The sequence below is a fragment of the Hypanus sabinus genome, chromosome 14 (genome assembly GCF_030144855.1).
Source record: "Hypanus sabinus isolate sHypSab1 chromosome 14, sHypSab1.hap1, whole genome shotgun sequence".
NCBI lineage: Eukaryota > Metazoa > Chordata > Chondrichthyes > Myliobatiformes > Dasyatidae > Hypanus > Hypanus sabinus.
In genome coordinates this window covers 83,013,611-83,029,334 of record NC_082719.1, presented here as the reverse complement: position 1 = coordinate 83,029,334, position 15,724 = coordinate 83,013,611, and the positions used below count along the sequence as shown (strand labels likewise).

Genomic DNA, 15,724 nt, shown 5'->3' with positions numbered 1-15,724 from the left:
CCATTTCATCTTAATTATCTGCATACACAGTGAATTCTCGTTAATTGGGACACGTTGGAATCTGTATATTTTGGCCCAATTAACTGGCCACCCCAATTAACCGAAGTATCACAGATATAGCTAAAAAGATATTTAAAAAACAGAATAAAAAATTATGTATTTAAATTAGAACAAATTAGACCATTACCAATACTACTGCAGTACTATAAAGCTGTGTATTAGTTCCTAATACTTATTCATAGATGAATTCATCTGCCGTGTTCTTTTGATTGACTGCAAATGAACAAAATCAGTACAGATACCTAATGTGGATAATGGATTGTCTTCATGCAATGCTTTGAACAATTGCATTGTTCAAATTTTCATCGTCATTGTAATATTCATGATGATTGTCGATACCTTCAAATTCTTCACAGAATCTTGCCTGTTTTCTCAAGTAGTTTTTGTTCTTTGAGAGTTGTCCCAAATAAGTTGCTGCCCCAATTAACCAATTCCAGTCCAAATAAGTGGAATCCACTGTATTTAAATTTTATATTTTCACCACTTGGCTCCCTTCATTACACTGACCTAACAATATGTTAATTAGTAATTGGTAATAAAGCATTAGTTATGAAGTTAATAATTTTGTGAATGCAACTAACACATTTTCATTCTAAAACAATGCACAAAAAGATTTGCAAATGTAAGTAATTATTTTGCACTAACTGATGCAAATAAAAGAAAGTTATTTTAATAAGCATATAAAATGTCAATAAGAGCAGTAGTCACTTTGATGCATTCTTGGAGTATCTGATCAGGTGGAAGATCCACATTTCCTGTTCAGCAAATTGTTTTTATTGGAAAGAGGAAGTGTGATGATTACTTTGCCTGAACAGAACAACATAAACTGAAATGCTTCTGATGTATACTGTTATTACACTTGACAAGGTTATCAAGATCAAGTCCATACTAAAGTCAGTTGTCTACTAATTTCTTTTTAATTATTGACAGACTTCCTTGGACTAACTTGTTCGCTGGCCAAATAGTGTACATTGCGTCTGAAAGAAACATTTCATTTTCACCATCTTTCCTGACAAGGATAATTGTTCTGTTACCACTATAATGTAGCATAGAGACCTGGGTGCGTGGAAACCCAAAAATACAGTGTTACATGTAATGATGTAATAATACTTGCATCTTGAAAAAAGTTAGTGGAAAGACATTTTGATAGTGGGTCTGTACTTTAAAACTTTTGTACTGAATTGTACTGTTCTGTGCTGTACTGGACGTTTAATTTTTATCTTGCATAGACCAAGGTGTGAATAGGGACACCAAGAAAAATCTGGAGGAACTCAGCAGGTTAGGCAGCATTAACAGGGTGGAATAAAGAGCTGACGGTTTGGGCTAAGAACTTACACCAAGATTTCAAAGGAAGGGGCAAAACGCTAGGATAAGATGCTAACTTCTCCAGCATTTAGTGTGTGTTGCTCTGAGTTTTCAGCATCTACAGATTCTTTTGTGGTATGAATAGAGAGACTGTTTATTCCTCCTGTCTAGATTAACAATGCTTTCTGCTAAATTTATTCATTATATTAACAAAACTTGGGGTCTAGGGATTACTATGTTGAGAAGTGTAAGAATTTATACTTAATTTATACTTGAATTTATGGGCATAAACAAATTGTAACAAACTGTTGGAAAAAGAAATTTGAAAGAAGCTTAAAAAGTAAAGTGGAATTTGAATGCTAATATTCACTATTGCTGTTTGCTTACTTTTACATCTGGTCAATGTAATCTTAATGTTCACATTTGGAAATTGCATTGAAGGAATGAAGTCCCTTTAATCATTCCAATGAAATTAATTTCTCCTTAAATTGTAAACTGCACTGGCAAACATTCTTGAACTTTGAAATTTTGTTCTTAGGGAGCCTCTTCCTGCTTATTCTCTTTGAACAACCAGATGTACCTCATTGTATGGAAAGAGTTCAAGCTTCTGTTCCGTGTCTCCACAGAGTAACATTTCTGAAACAGATAAGTTGTAGGGAATCCGCCAAGAAATTGTAACCTGTCACAAGTCACGTTACTTTTCAGTTTAAACACACCGCACTGCTATTAGGGATAGACACCACTGTAGGAAAGCTCAATATGTTTGAGAAGTTTTGTAATGTTACTGATTAATCACATACTTAATCCTTCAAAATATATTTTTCAGTCTTGAAGATCTATCACACTCCATCCCGGAGAAGCAAAAAGCACAGGCGGTTTTGTCCTCACTAATGGCTAAAGCAGATATCACAAAAATAATCCAAGAAGCCAAGAATGTAGCTGAGGTAAGCTGTTATAGTTATGTAAATTGCCAAAAATAAGGGCCTGAGGCAAACATAGCAGAGTTCTGTTTGTTTCTGTCATTTTCCGGCAGGTAGACTTGCTGTGGGAAGGTCCATGGAAGTTGGGGTTCAAGGAGAAATTGCAGCATGAATGCACTAACATGCCAGAATTAGCATTATTCATTGTCTTCTATCTCATGGGGAAAATTATGTGTCAGTAATGATATTTGTCATTTTAATTCCAGCTAGTTAACCTAAAAGCATGAAATTTATGACAGATTTTTGACCCAATTTGTATTAGAATTAGCAGTTTGCCAGAGGAAACCGAAGCGTATTCCATTGTTCTACTCATCTCCTATAGCTGTGTGTTATATTGCCCTTCAGGTATTCATGACTTAATTTTAAAAATGCATTTTCGCCATTCCCTGTTTATTGTATTCCACATACTACTAACAGGAGATTGAGAGATTCCGCTTATCCTTTTAGTTGTTTTTACAATTGTCAATAACTATCCAACAATGCGACGGACCTAGAGATATCACTAGAGATACGTTACTTCATGAGTACGCCAAAAATATGCCAGATTAAACAGCTTCCATTTATGTTTGGCTAAACAAATTCAGTGTTTAATTATTTCCAACTTCGCTTAATCTGATTGATCATCCAAATTCAGGTTCAAATCCTACTTGAAAACTAATTTGGTGTAAGTGAACCTTCTGAAGAAATACCACCTCCATTACTCAGGACTTCAAATCAAAAGTAGCCTGTCAAATTAATGTGATTTTACTGTTGGAATTATTTATTTGCTATTTATATTGGGGGGTTTTTGTATCTGCACAGTTTGTACTTCGCAAATTTGTTGTTTGTCAGTCTCTGTGTATAGATGTATATAGTACTTCTCCAATCCTTTTAATGAATTTTTCAAGAACAGATGCATAACATCATAATAGTACAAAGGGAGTGAGATTACATTGTTGGCAGTTAACACATGAGTAAAAACTATAGGTAACAGCATATAATAGACCTCCCAAACCCTAAATATAAACAGGATACCAGAGAAAAAAATAAAAAGATGGAAAAAAAGCCCAAATTGAAAAAACAAAAACAAAATATACTAAACTAAACACAACTACACCTAAACTAAAAAAAAAAGCAAGCTGGGCTATTCTATTACATAAAAAAAATTATTAGTGTCGTCAACTCTGCTCCTCTACTCAAATTAATGAATGACATAAAGGAATTGGAAAAGGTCACATTACATTCTGTGAAAGTATTGAATAAAAGGCCTCCAAGTATATAGTACTTCTTTGTTCTACTTGAATGCTTGTGAGAAAATGAACTTTGGGGTAGTATGTGGTGACATATACATACTCTGATGATAAATTTACCTTGATCCTTAAAATTATTCTTGAATCTGCAAGCTACACCAGATACTGTAGGTGTTGCAACAAAAAAACAAACTGTTGGAGGAACTGAACAGGTGGAACACCATCTCTGGAGACAAAGGGATGGCCAACATTTCAGATTGAGACCCTGCATCAGGACTGAGTGTGTAGAGGAGAGATAGTCAGTATAAGGGGATGAGAGGGAGAGATGAGATAGAGGTTGTCAGGCAATATAGGGAACTAGGTGGAGCCAGGGAGATAAGTTGGAGGCAGAGGCAGGAAGATGATCAGTGGAAACCAGAGGCAACATATGGTGCAATCTGATAAGTAAGCAGGATAATTGGCCCCAATGATAATGGCAGATATAACCAGTTGAGCGATGGAATTGAAAACCCAGTAGGTTAACTCTGTTGGTGATCAGCAGATGGAAGCAGGTGAGGGGAGGGGACAAAACCACCTCCCCCCATCTAGTTTCATCTTCCCCCTTCCATTTCTCTTCTGCTCTTTCTCTACCCATCACCACCAATTCCACTCGAATCACCTCCCTTCATGCCCCACCCAATCTGGTCACATTTGCCTCTCACACCCCTCCCCACCAACACCACCCCCCCCCCACACACACACACACACAGACAGTCATTCGCTCACCTAGTTCCACCTATCACCTGCCTTACTCCTTCCTGTCACCCCCCTTTATTGGCTAACCTTCCTCTCAGTCTGATGAGAAACGTCAGCTATCTCTCTGCATCAGCAGATGCTGCCTGACCTGCTGAGTTCCTCCAGCAGTCTGATTTTTGCTCCAGATTACATCTGCTGCAGTCTCAGTCACATTGAGTGGTAACATAAATGTTATAGTTATATTCTTGATTGGTTGATCGTTTTATTCCAGTTGGAACTCTTAACCTACCTATGGCCCATTCGAACATAGGCCAGCTTGTTAACCGACTGCATGTGCATTAGTTAACCAGAGAACAGACAAAATATCTGAAATTGCTATCTGACAGTGTTGTGCAGTATTTTTCCTGGAGCAATTTGTTTTTTATTCATACAGCTTTTGTGATTCCTGATTTTGTGATACAGCAAGCAACCAAGTACTGTTCACTCTGTACCCTGCCAGTGGCCTGGAAGTTCATGTCAATGGAACACCTTTCCTTCACACAGCAAAGTTGCTTTATGGCCCCTGACTTACAGTGGCACATACTGTATCTGTAGTGATAGTTCAGCCAGTAGTTTATCCTGAGAGCAGTTTAAACTTCAGTCAGTTTCTACCGTGTATTTAAATTAATTTCCAAGATTTTGTCTGGCTGAGGATTAAGCCAGCCCAGAGGATAAAGGATGGAATGTTATAACACATCTGTAACACTTTAGAGTAATGGTGGTAGACCCAACAACACCAGCACACACCAATAATATAGTTCTTCGCTTTGGCTTCAAATGCACTGAGACTTGGACTGAAAAGATGCAAATAAATTTTGCTGAAGACAAGGGAATAGTATTTAAAGCACATTTACCTGGAGTGAAGCCCAGATCGTGGTGATCAGAGGTTTGTGTCTGCTTCACTGCCTCAATCAGGCTCTATTCTTCCTTTTCTGTTGCATCAACTGTACCAGTGGAGTTAAACCCACAGGATTCACATGGCCATTGTCTCGAAAACCATTCACTGAAATGCAATCTAGACTTCCTGAAAAATATCGAAAGAGAGCTAACATTCTTAAATTAGCAACACACACAAAATGCTGGTGGAATGCAACGGGCCAGGCAGGAAGAAGTACAGTGGATGTTTCAGGCCAAGACTAACTGAAAGAAGAGATAGTAAGAGATTTGAAAGGGGGAGGGGGAGATCCGAAATGATAGGAGAAGACCGGAAGGGGAGGAATGAAGCTAAGAGCTGGAAAGTTGATTGGCAAAAGGAATACAGAGCTGGAGAAGGGAAAGGATCATGGGATGGGAGGCCTAGGGAGAAAGCGTAAGATGTAGAACAGGTAAGGAGTAACTGTGAGAGGGACAGAGATAAAGGATGGGGTAAGAAGGGGAGGGGGGCACAAACAGAAGTTAGAGAAATCAATGTTCATGCCGTCAGGTTGGAGGCTACCTAGACGGAATATAAGGTGTTGTTCCTCTAACCTGAGTGTGGCTTCATCTTGACAGTAGAGGAGGCCATGGATAGACATATTAGAATGGGAATGGAACGTGGAATTAACATGTGTGGCCACTGGGTGATCCTGCTTTCTCTGGCGGACAGAGCATAGGTGTTCAGCGAAACGGTCTCCCAGACTGCGTCGGGTCTCACCAATATATAGAAGACCACACCGGGAGCACCGGATACAGTATACTACACCAGCTGACTCACAGGTGAAGTGTCGCCTCACCTGGAAGTGCCGAGAGGGAGATCAGTGGGAAGGGATGGGGTGGGGGGGAAACGAATGGACAAGGGAGTCATGTAGGGAGCGATCCCTGCGGAAAGCAGGAAGGAGGTGGGGAGGGAAAGATGTGCTTGGTGGTGGGATCCCGTTGGAGGTGGTGGAAATTACGGAGAATTATATGTTGGACCCAGAGGCTGGTGGGATAATAGGTAAGGACAAGGGGAACCCTATCCCGGGTAGGGTGGCGTTGAAAGCAGATGTGCGTGAAATTCTTAAATTAGAATAGCGGTGGCAAAATTAAGCCATGCACCCATTTCCATCATTGCATTATGAATAACGTCTTTGTGATAGGGTCACATGATGTAGAAGTAGTAGTTTTGATTCAAGGCTCAACCTTTATTTATTTGTGTTTGATGCAAGCAGCCTCCAAGATGGAAAATTGGAATTGCTGAGAATTAATGTGTTCAGATTTGTCTGCTTAGCTACACCAAAGGCAATCTGCTCATGCACGGACCCAGACAAGGGACTGCCAGTAGATTTTTTACATGTTATTCTTATGAATGTTTTCTTCTTCCCTACTCTGGGAATGATTTTTTCCAAGTTTATCATGATTATCTCAGCAGATTGTGTAATCTTACTGTTAAACTTTACCCTGGAATACAGGATTCAAGTTAATTATCAAAATTTTCTCCAGCTAAATATTGGCAGCTCAGGGCAGGGAATGGAGACCAGTAAGAAATCTTTACTGTGCTGGTGGCAAAAGTCAGCATAGTATTAATCTAATTAAGGCAACACCAGCTGTCAAAGGAGGGTTTATATAATATCATAATAAGCAGAGGTCTTGGACTATGATTGTAAAAGAAATCAAAATACCAGTCGGTTATGGGGAGCTACTCCAACTCATTTTCCAGTTCCATGACCTCTTCCACCAAGAAGGACAAAGGCAGCATTCCAGGGGCAAGAATATTTGTTATTCCTGTCCTCTGCCTTGTGGTGCATCAGCAGTACCCTGGTGGTTACTTCAGCATTTTGCCTGTTCTTTATGAGGCCATGTTGCTAGCTCAATGCTCAAGATGCACAGATGGAAAGCGTGCAAGGAGCCGGCTGGATTTGAACCCGGGACCACTGGCCTCAAAGTCCAGTGCTGATACCACTACACTACTGGCGAGCATAGACAAGGTGGTATACACATGAGAATATTGTGTTCAGTTCTGCTCACCTCAATATAAGAAGGGCGTGGAAGCTTTAGAAAGAGTGCAGGATGCTGTCTGGGTTACAGAATGTGCACTATGAGGGAAGATTGAGTGAGGTAGGGCTTTTCTCCTTGGTGAGGAGAAGGATGAGAGGAGGCTGGATAGAGGTGTTTAAGATGATGAGAGGCATAAACAGAGCGGACAGGCAATGACTTTTTTTTCCCAGGGTGGCAATAGCTAATACCAGAAGACATACTTTTATGGTGATTAGGGGAAAGTATGGGGGTGGGGTGACAGAAGCAGTTTTTTTAAAAACAGTTGGTGGATATGTGAAACACACCACTGGGATAGTCGTCCAGGCAGATACGTTAGGGGTGTTTAAGAGACACTTAGGCACATGGACGAAAGAAAGACAGAAGGTTATTTGGGAGGGGAGGGTTAGATTGATTTTTGTGCAGATGAAGTGCTTGGTACAACATTGCAGGCTAAAGGGCCTGCACTGTGCTGTACTCTCCTGTGTGATATTACACATTTGTTGTCTTCAAAGTATATTTGTTCTCTCATACTACGTTCCTTGAACACAACAAGTTAAATTGACCCAAGAATTAGATTAGTTAATGTACATTTTTGTGTGAACATCTAGTGTTGATGAATTGATAACTGGGTTTCCTGGGTTACATACCACCCTGACTTGGAAGTGTTATGCTGGTTCATCACTGCTGGGTGTAAATCCTGAAATTCCCTGTCCAACACCCAGTGGGAGTATCCTCACCAGAAGGATGGCAGCAGTTCAAGAAGATGACTCATTATTACTTTCTCAAGAGCAGTCGGAGCTGAACAGTGAACACCGGCCTTACGGCCATTCCCAAATCCAAATATTAAAAAATGTGGTGGACATGGGGCTACAATATCTTCCTCAAAATCTTTTTCAAGAAGGCTCAAACAAATTACTGTGGAAGATCAGTGGGTATGGAATAAAAAGATAAATTTAAAACCAATTAAAAACATTAAAAAGTGAAACACAGATTTTCCAAAGAGATCGTAATGGACAGAGTGATACAACAGGGTTGTGCTCAAGGACAGCTTGTACTCATCCTGTGTATTGGTAATCTGATTGTAGTTTGGAGCCAGCATTTGTGGGTAATTAACCCAAAACAGAATGTGGCAACAGGTGTGGATGATTCTTTATCCTCATAAATCGGGCGTTGCCACATTAAGCATCTCCAGAAGCTGTATAAAAGCATTGTGGTCTAACCTGCTGGCAACACTGGAAAATGGACTTATCAATACTGGGTGTTCACTCAAAACATTGGGCACTAAACAAATCTAACTGCTCGAGTAACACACACAAAATGCTGGAGGAACTCAGCAGGCCAGGCAGCATCTATGGAAAAGAGTAAACAGTTGATGTTTTGGGCCAAAACTTGAGTAACTTATTACGAGAAGACATGTATGTAATGTGAGCACCATAAAGCCATGAAAGAAAGCTTAACAAACTTCATTTTGTACATAGTTGAGACTAAGGAACTGTATATCATAAAAACATCCATGGTTCTAGCTCCTTTAAAGTAGCAGAGAGTTCCTAAAGATTCTTTACAGAATTGTTATCAGTCCTGAAGAAGGGTCTCAGCCTGAAACATTGACAATGTACTTATTTTCATAGATGCTGCTTGACTGCTGAGTTCCACCAGCATTTGTGTGCATTTTTCTGTTAAACCACCATTGTGCTATTGATTTTATAATAACAACTGTTAGAGCATCGAACTGAGATTTAACCAACAACAGCAGAGTAATTCAAGGTTCTGTACAACATTGGAGGAGTGTGCATTCCTTAAATGATAAGACAGAAGTAGATAAAGTTTAAATCAAAATTAAATAATAATGAATTTTAGAATGGATGCATCACTTAACCAAAATCAGTCATCTGAGTCAGATGACTCATTACATGGGGCGTAATTCGGGTCATGACCCAGGCAGGAGGGCTTTGAATGACTTCCAGTTTAGAGAGCAGAACATGGGAAACAAGCGAAATAGATCTGGGTGGAGAAAAAGGATAGATTAATGTTTAACAGCAGGTAAGTTATTTATAGAACTTGAGTAACACACAAAATGCTGAAGAAACTCATCAAGTCAGGCAGCATCAATGGAGGAGAAGAAAATGATCAACGTGTTGGAACGAGACCCTTTCTCAGGATTGGAAAGGAAGAGGGAAGAAGCCATAATAAGAAGGTGGGGGTGGGGTAAGAGAAGGAGTTCAAGCTGGCAGGTGTTTGGTGGGACCAGATGAGGGGGAAGGTGGTTGGTTGGAAGAGGGAGAGATCAACTAAGAAGCTGGAAAGTGATAGGAGGAAGAGGGAAAGATTGAAGGAGAAGAAATCTGATATTAGAGGACAATAGACGATTGAAGAAAAGGAAGGATAAGGGAACAGAAGAGATGTGGTAGACAGGCAAGGGGAAGAGAAGGGCTGAGAGGGGAACCAGAATGGGGAATGTACAAACCCCATTTCCAGAAAAGTTGGGATATTTTCCAAAATGCAATAAAAACAAAAATCTGTGATATGTTAATTCATGTGAACCTTTATTTAACTGACAAAAGTACAAAGAAAAGATTTTCAATAGTCTTACTAACCAACTTAATTGTATTTTGTAAATATACACAAATTTAGAATTTGATGGCTGCAACACAATCAACAGTTGGGACAGAGTTAAAATAAGATTGAAAAGTGCACAGAATATTCAGGTAACACGGGTTTGGAAGACTCCACAGGTAGCAGGTGAGGTATCATGACTGGGTATAAAAGTAAAGTCCATCAAAGGCTCAGTCTTTGCAAGCAAGGATGGGTCGTGGCTCACCCCTTTGTGCCAAAATTCATGAGAGAATTGTTAGTCAGTTCAAAAGGAACATTTCCCAATGCAAGATTGCAGAGAATTTAGGTCTTTCATCATCTACAGTACATAATATTGTGAAATGATTCAGAGAATTCAGAGACATCTCAGTGCGTAAAGGACAAGGTCGGAAGCCACTGTTGAATGCGCTTGATCTTCGAGCCCTCAGGCGGCACTGCCTAAGAAACTGTCATGCTACTGTGACAATTATAGCCACCTGGGCTCAGGAGTACTTCGGAAAACCATTGTCACTTAACACAGTCCGTAGCTGCATCCAGAAATCCAACTTGAAACTGTATTACGCAAGGAGGAAGCCATACATCAACTCTGTGCAGAAACGCTGGCGAATTCTCTGGGCCCGAGCTCATCTCAGATGGACCGAAAGACTGTGGAACTGTGTGCTGTGGTCAGATGAGTACACATTTCAGCTAGTTTTCGGAAAAAACGGGCGTCCAATTCTCCGTGCCAAAGATGAAAACGATCATCCTGATTGTTATCAGCGAAAGGTGCAAAAGCCAGCATCTGTGATGATATGGGGGTGCATCAGTGCCCATGGCATGGGTGAGTTGCATGTATGTGAAGGTACCATTGACTCTGAGGCGTATATTAGGATTTTAGAGAGACCTATGTTGCCATCAAGGCAACGTCTCTTCCTGGGATGTCCATGCTTATTTCAACAGGACAATGCCAGACCACATTCTGCAGGGGCTACAACAGCGTGGCTTTGTAGACACAGAGTGCGTGTGCTTGACTGGCCTGCTGCCAGTCCAGATCTATCTCCTATTGAAAATGTATGGCACATCATGAAGAGGAGAATCAGACAACGGAGTCCACGGACTGTTGAGCAGCTGAAGTCTTATATCAAGCAAGAATGGACAAAATTTCCAACTGCAAATCTACTACAATTAGTATCCCCAGTTCCAAAACGATTAAGAAGCGTTATTAAAAGGAAAGGTGATGTAACACAATGGTAAACATGCCTCTGTCCCAACTTTTGTTGAGTGTGTTGCAGCCATCAAATTCTAAATTTGTGTATATTTACAAAATACAATTAAGTTGGTCAGTAAAACTATTGAAAGTCTTTTCTTTGTACTTTTGTCAGTTAAATAAAGGTTCACGTGAATTAACATATCACAGATATTTGTTTTTATTGCATTTTGGAAAATATCCCAACTTTTCTGGAAATGGGGTTTGTAAAATCAGAGGAAAGAAATGAGCAGAAGTTGGAGAAATCAATGTTCATGCCATCAGATTGGACAGAATATGGGATATTCCTCCTCCAACCTGAGCGTGGCCTCATCGTGACCATAGAGGAGGCCATGGACTGAAATGGTGGAACAGGAATGGGAAGTGCTGAAGTTAACTGATGTTGCTGGAGAAGGAAATAATCTGTCATAAAACTCACCTCAGGTCAGATATAATACCAAAGTTGCAAACGGTCTGATTCAGTTTCAATTGCCAGAAGGAAAACAGAGTCAGTTCTACAAAATGGAACTGTGTTAAGGACCAAGGCCAATACCTTCACTTTTTTTCTTATATTTACCTGGAGGATATTCTTGCTCTTTTATTCTTGGATGTTAAATCGACAGCCTAACAGCTTAGCAAGTGTGGAGAAGACAGGAGAGGTTGTGACAAGGAATAGGTACGTGTCATCGTGTACACAGGCAATGCATGATGATGCTACAGGGCGGTGTAGGTGCACAATGGGAAGAGGCAAACAATGACTCTCTGGAGACACAGAGAGAATGTTGTGCGTGTAAGAGCAGGAGCGATTACTGATGACTATTTTGGCTACGACTGAAAAGAAGAGAATCAGGCAAATGCACTGCAAGCCAGCTGGATGATGTAAAGACGTTCCCTGGAAGAGCATGGTGTGGGCATCTGTGGCAGAGGCTGCAGAGAGGTGGGGAGATACAAGAGCAATAGGCCCCTCTATTCATGAGGGGCTTTGATCAGAGTTGTTGATTGACAAGAGAGACTCATCACTTAGGATGAGAATTAAAAATGTGAGAAAAGGAACATGGGGTATGGATTATGTATATAAATTATAAAATCAAAAAATGGCAAAAATACTCAGCAGGTCAGACAGCACCAACAGAGGGAGAAGCAGAGAAATATTTCAATGGCCCTTCACCAGAAATCATTTCAGTATTAAGATTACAGTTACTATTGGGATGAAGGAGGCATTAGCATAAACACAATGTATGAAGTGAGTGGCTTATTTTATTTTAACATTTCCAAATAAGATATTGCAAATTTTTAGGCAGAGTTTACTCATGCACATTGAAGATTAATTGATGACGTTCTTCCCATACGTCGCCTTTATTTTGTCCACAGTGAAACTAATTGAAAACCCTACTGCCTTTTTCATCCACCATCAGAAGATCTTTTAGACAAATAAAATGACGGGAAAAAATACAGAAATTGATTGCAATGTTCTTCCTCGAATTGAATGCATGGAATTCCAAGATTAGCATTGTTTATATTAAGGGAAAATACTGCATTGTGTTATAATATGAAATTCAGTAAATTCCGTTTTCTTTGTTGTTGCTCCATGAGAACAGAATAAGAGAGACGTTTATATCATTGTACTGGACAAAGATGAAGGTGCAGGATTGGGCTTTAGTGTCGCAGGTGGTGTGGACCAGGAACAAAAATCTGTAACCGTAAGTGTTGCTTAAACATACCATTTGCTTTTAAAGAAACCTGTTTTACCCAATCTCAGTTTTTGCTTAATATAACAGATCCAGAATTTCAACAGTTCCAATATAATATCTACTGCCGCCATCTACAGGATTCAAAATGCATTGCTCTAGAAGCAGCATTTATTGTTTATTCACCTGGAGATATGTTTATTCAGAGGTACAATGCATTTCCAGCCCAATAAGACAGTGCCGCCCAATTACACTGATGTAACCAATTAACCTACTAATCTATTGGCACCTATTAAACTTGATTCTGCTTTTGAAAATGGGAGGAAATTGGTGCACCAGGAGAAAACCCATCCGGTCAGGAGGGAAAATTACAGACTTTTTATAGACGGCAGCAGGAATTGAGCCTGGGTCACTGGTGCTGTAAGAGCATTGTGCCAACCACTACACTACCATGATACTGCTCAAGATTTTCATCAGAGAGCTCATCCAGAATTTTTGAACGTTGACCTCTCGCAAATTCAAACCCAAAAAGATAATAATATTCCTAGACCAAAGAAGTTGTGGAAGGATTATAAAGATGATGATTTTATAAGTTAATAAAAGAGTGGACAAAAGTCATGAAAGCAGAAATAAAGAATTGTGGATGGGAATCTTGTGCACTTCAAGTCAAAGTTTGGTGACGTTGTTGGATGAAGCTGAACATGAACAAGACCACCATTTGTTTGAGATCGAGAGTTTCCTTTTTTCTGAGCTGCACTTTCCTTTAACAGAAGCAGAAATTAGTGGGGTTTTTTGGGAGTGGAGAAGTGCAAAGTTGGAGAGGCTTGAGATTGTCAATTCTGCAGGTTTTATCTCGCAAGGATTAACTTATCGTCCAGATTCCTGCTGCAATATAAGAAAAAAATCATCATTGAGATAGATACTTTTTAAAAAGGCAGGATTTATTTTGGAACAGTACATTGATTCATTCGAGGCAATACTGAGAAAAAAAGGGTGTAAGACATGGTTTGATTTCTAATTATTAAAAATTTTTAACAGCTCATTGGAGAGCCATTTTAAAATGTCTTAGAAAACTAATGTTTTTCTAGATGAATCAGCTGCTTAAAATTGTTTATCTAGATTTCTCATGGTTATCCTGTTGTTCATTCACAGAGATTTCCTCTCACACACTGAGATCATGGATCTCAAACTTCTTTTCAACAGGGCCTGGTCCATGTGCTCCCTTTAACGCCCAGGACCTGGGTCCCGCGCTCCCTTTAATGCCCCAGGACCTGGGTCCCGCGCTCCCTTTGACGCCCCAGGACCTGGGTCCCGCGCTCCCTTTAACGCCCAGGACCTGGGTCCCGCGCTCCCTTTAATGCCCCAGGACCTGGGTCCCGCGCTCCCTTTAACGCCCCAGGACTCAGGTCCCGCGCTCCCTTTAACGCCCCAGGACTCAGGTCCCGCGCTCCCTTTAACGCCCCAGGACTCAGGTCCCGCGCTCCCTTTAATGCCTCAGGACCTGGGTCCCGCGCTCCCTTTAACGCCCCAGGACTCAGGTCCCGTGCTCCCTTTAACGCCCCAGGACCTGGGTCCCGCGCTCCCTTTAACGCCCCAGGACCTGGGTCCCGCGCTCCCTTTAACGCCCCAGGACTTGGGTCCCACGCTCCCTTTAACGCCCCAGGACCTGGGTCCCACGCTCCCTTTAACGCCCCAGGACTCGTGTCCCGCGCTCCCTTTAATGCCCCAGGACTCAGGTCCCGCGCTCCCTTTAACGCCCCAGGACTCAGGTCCCGCGCTCCCTTTAACGCCCCAGGACTTGGGTCCCACGCTCCCTTTAATCCCCCAGGACTCAGGTCCCGTGCTCCCTTTAACGCCCCAGGACTTGGGTCCCACGCTCCCTTTAATGCCCCAGGACTCAGGTCCCGCGCTCCCTTTAATGCCCCAGGACCTGGGTCCCGCTCTTCCTTTAGCGCCCCAGGACCTGGGTCCCGCGCTCCCTTTGACGCCCCAGGATCTGGGTCCCACGCTCCCTTTGATACCCCAGGACCTGGGTCCCACGCTCCCTTTAATGCCCCAGGACCTGGGTCCCGCGCTCCCTTTAATGCCCCAGGACTCAGGTCCCGCGCTCCCTTTAACGCCTCAGGACCTGGGTCCCGCGCTCCCTTTAATGCCCCAGGACCTGGGTCCCGCGCTCCCTTTAACGCCCCAGGACTCAGGTCCCGCGCTCCCTTTAACGCCTCAGGACCTGGGTCCCGCGCTCCCTTTAACGCCCCAGGACCTGGGTCCCACGCTCCCTTTAACGCCCCAGGACTCAGGTCCCGCGCTCCCTTTAACGCCCCAGGACCTGGGTCCCGCGCTCCCTTTAACGCCCCAGGACTCAGGTCCCGCGCTCCCTTTAACGCCCCAGGACTCAGGTCCCGCGCTCCCTTTGACGCCCCAGGACCTGGGTCCCGTGCTCCCTTTGACGCCCCAGGACCTGGGTCCCGCGCTTCCTTTAGCGCCCAGGACCTGGGTCCCGCGCTCCCTTTAACGCCCCAGGACCTGGGTCCCACGCTCCCTTTAACACCCCAGGACTCAGGTCCCGCGCTCCCTTTAACGCCCCAAGACCTGAGTCCCGCGCTCCCTTTAATGCCCCACGACCTGGGTCCCATGATCCCTTTAACGCCCCAAGACCTGAGTCCCGCGCTCCCTTTAACGCCTCAGGACCTGGGTCCCGCGCTCCCTTTAACACCCCAGGGCCTGGGTCCCACGCTCCCTTTAACGCCCCAGGACTTGGGTCCCACGCTCCCTTTAATGCCCCAGGACTCAGGTCCTGCGCTCCCTTTGATGCCCCAAGACCTGAGTCCCGCGCTCCCTTTAACGCCCCAGGACCTGGGTCCCACGCTCCCTTTAACGCCCCAGGGCCTGGGTCCCGCGCTCCCTTTAACACCCCAGGACCTGAGTCCCACGCTGCCT

At 42.6% G+C, this 15,724-nt stretch overlaps 1 protein-coding gene across 1 annotated transcript in view; it reads left to right on the top strand.

Annotated features, from left to right (window-relative positions):
- pdzd2 (PDZ domain containing 2) overlaps window positions 1-15,724 on the top strand; it is a 445,568-nt gene that overhangs the window by 411,253 nt on the left and 18,591 nt on the right. Inside the window, exons 22-23 of the mRNA XM_059989569.1 lie at window positions 2,192-2,309; window positions 12,698-12,799. Of these exons, the coding sequence (XP_059845552.1) occupies window positions 2,192-2,309; window positions 12,698-12,799 (220 nt within the window). The remainder of the gene's footprint in view (window positions 1-2,191; window positions 2,310-12,697; window positions 12,800-15,724) is intronic.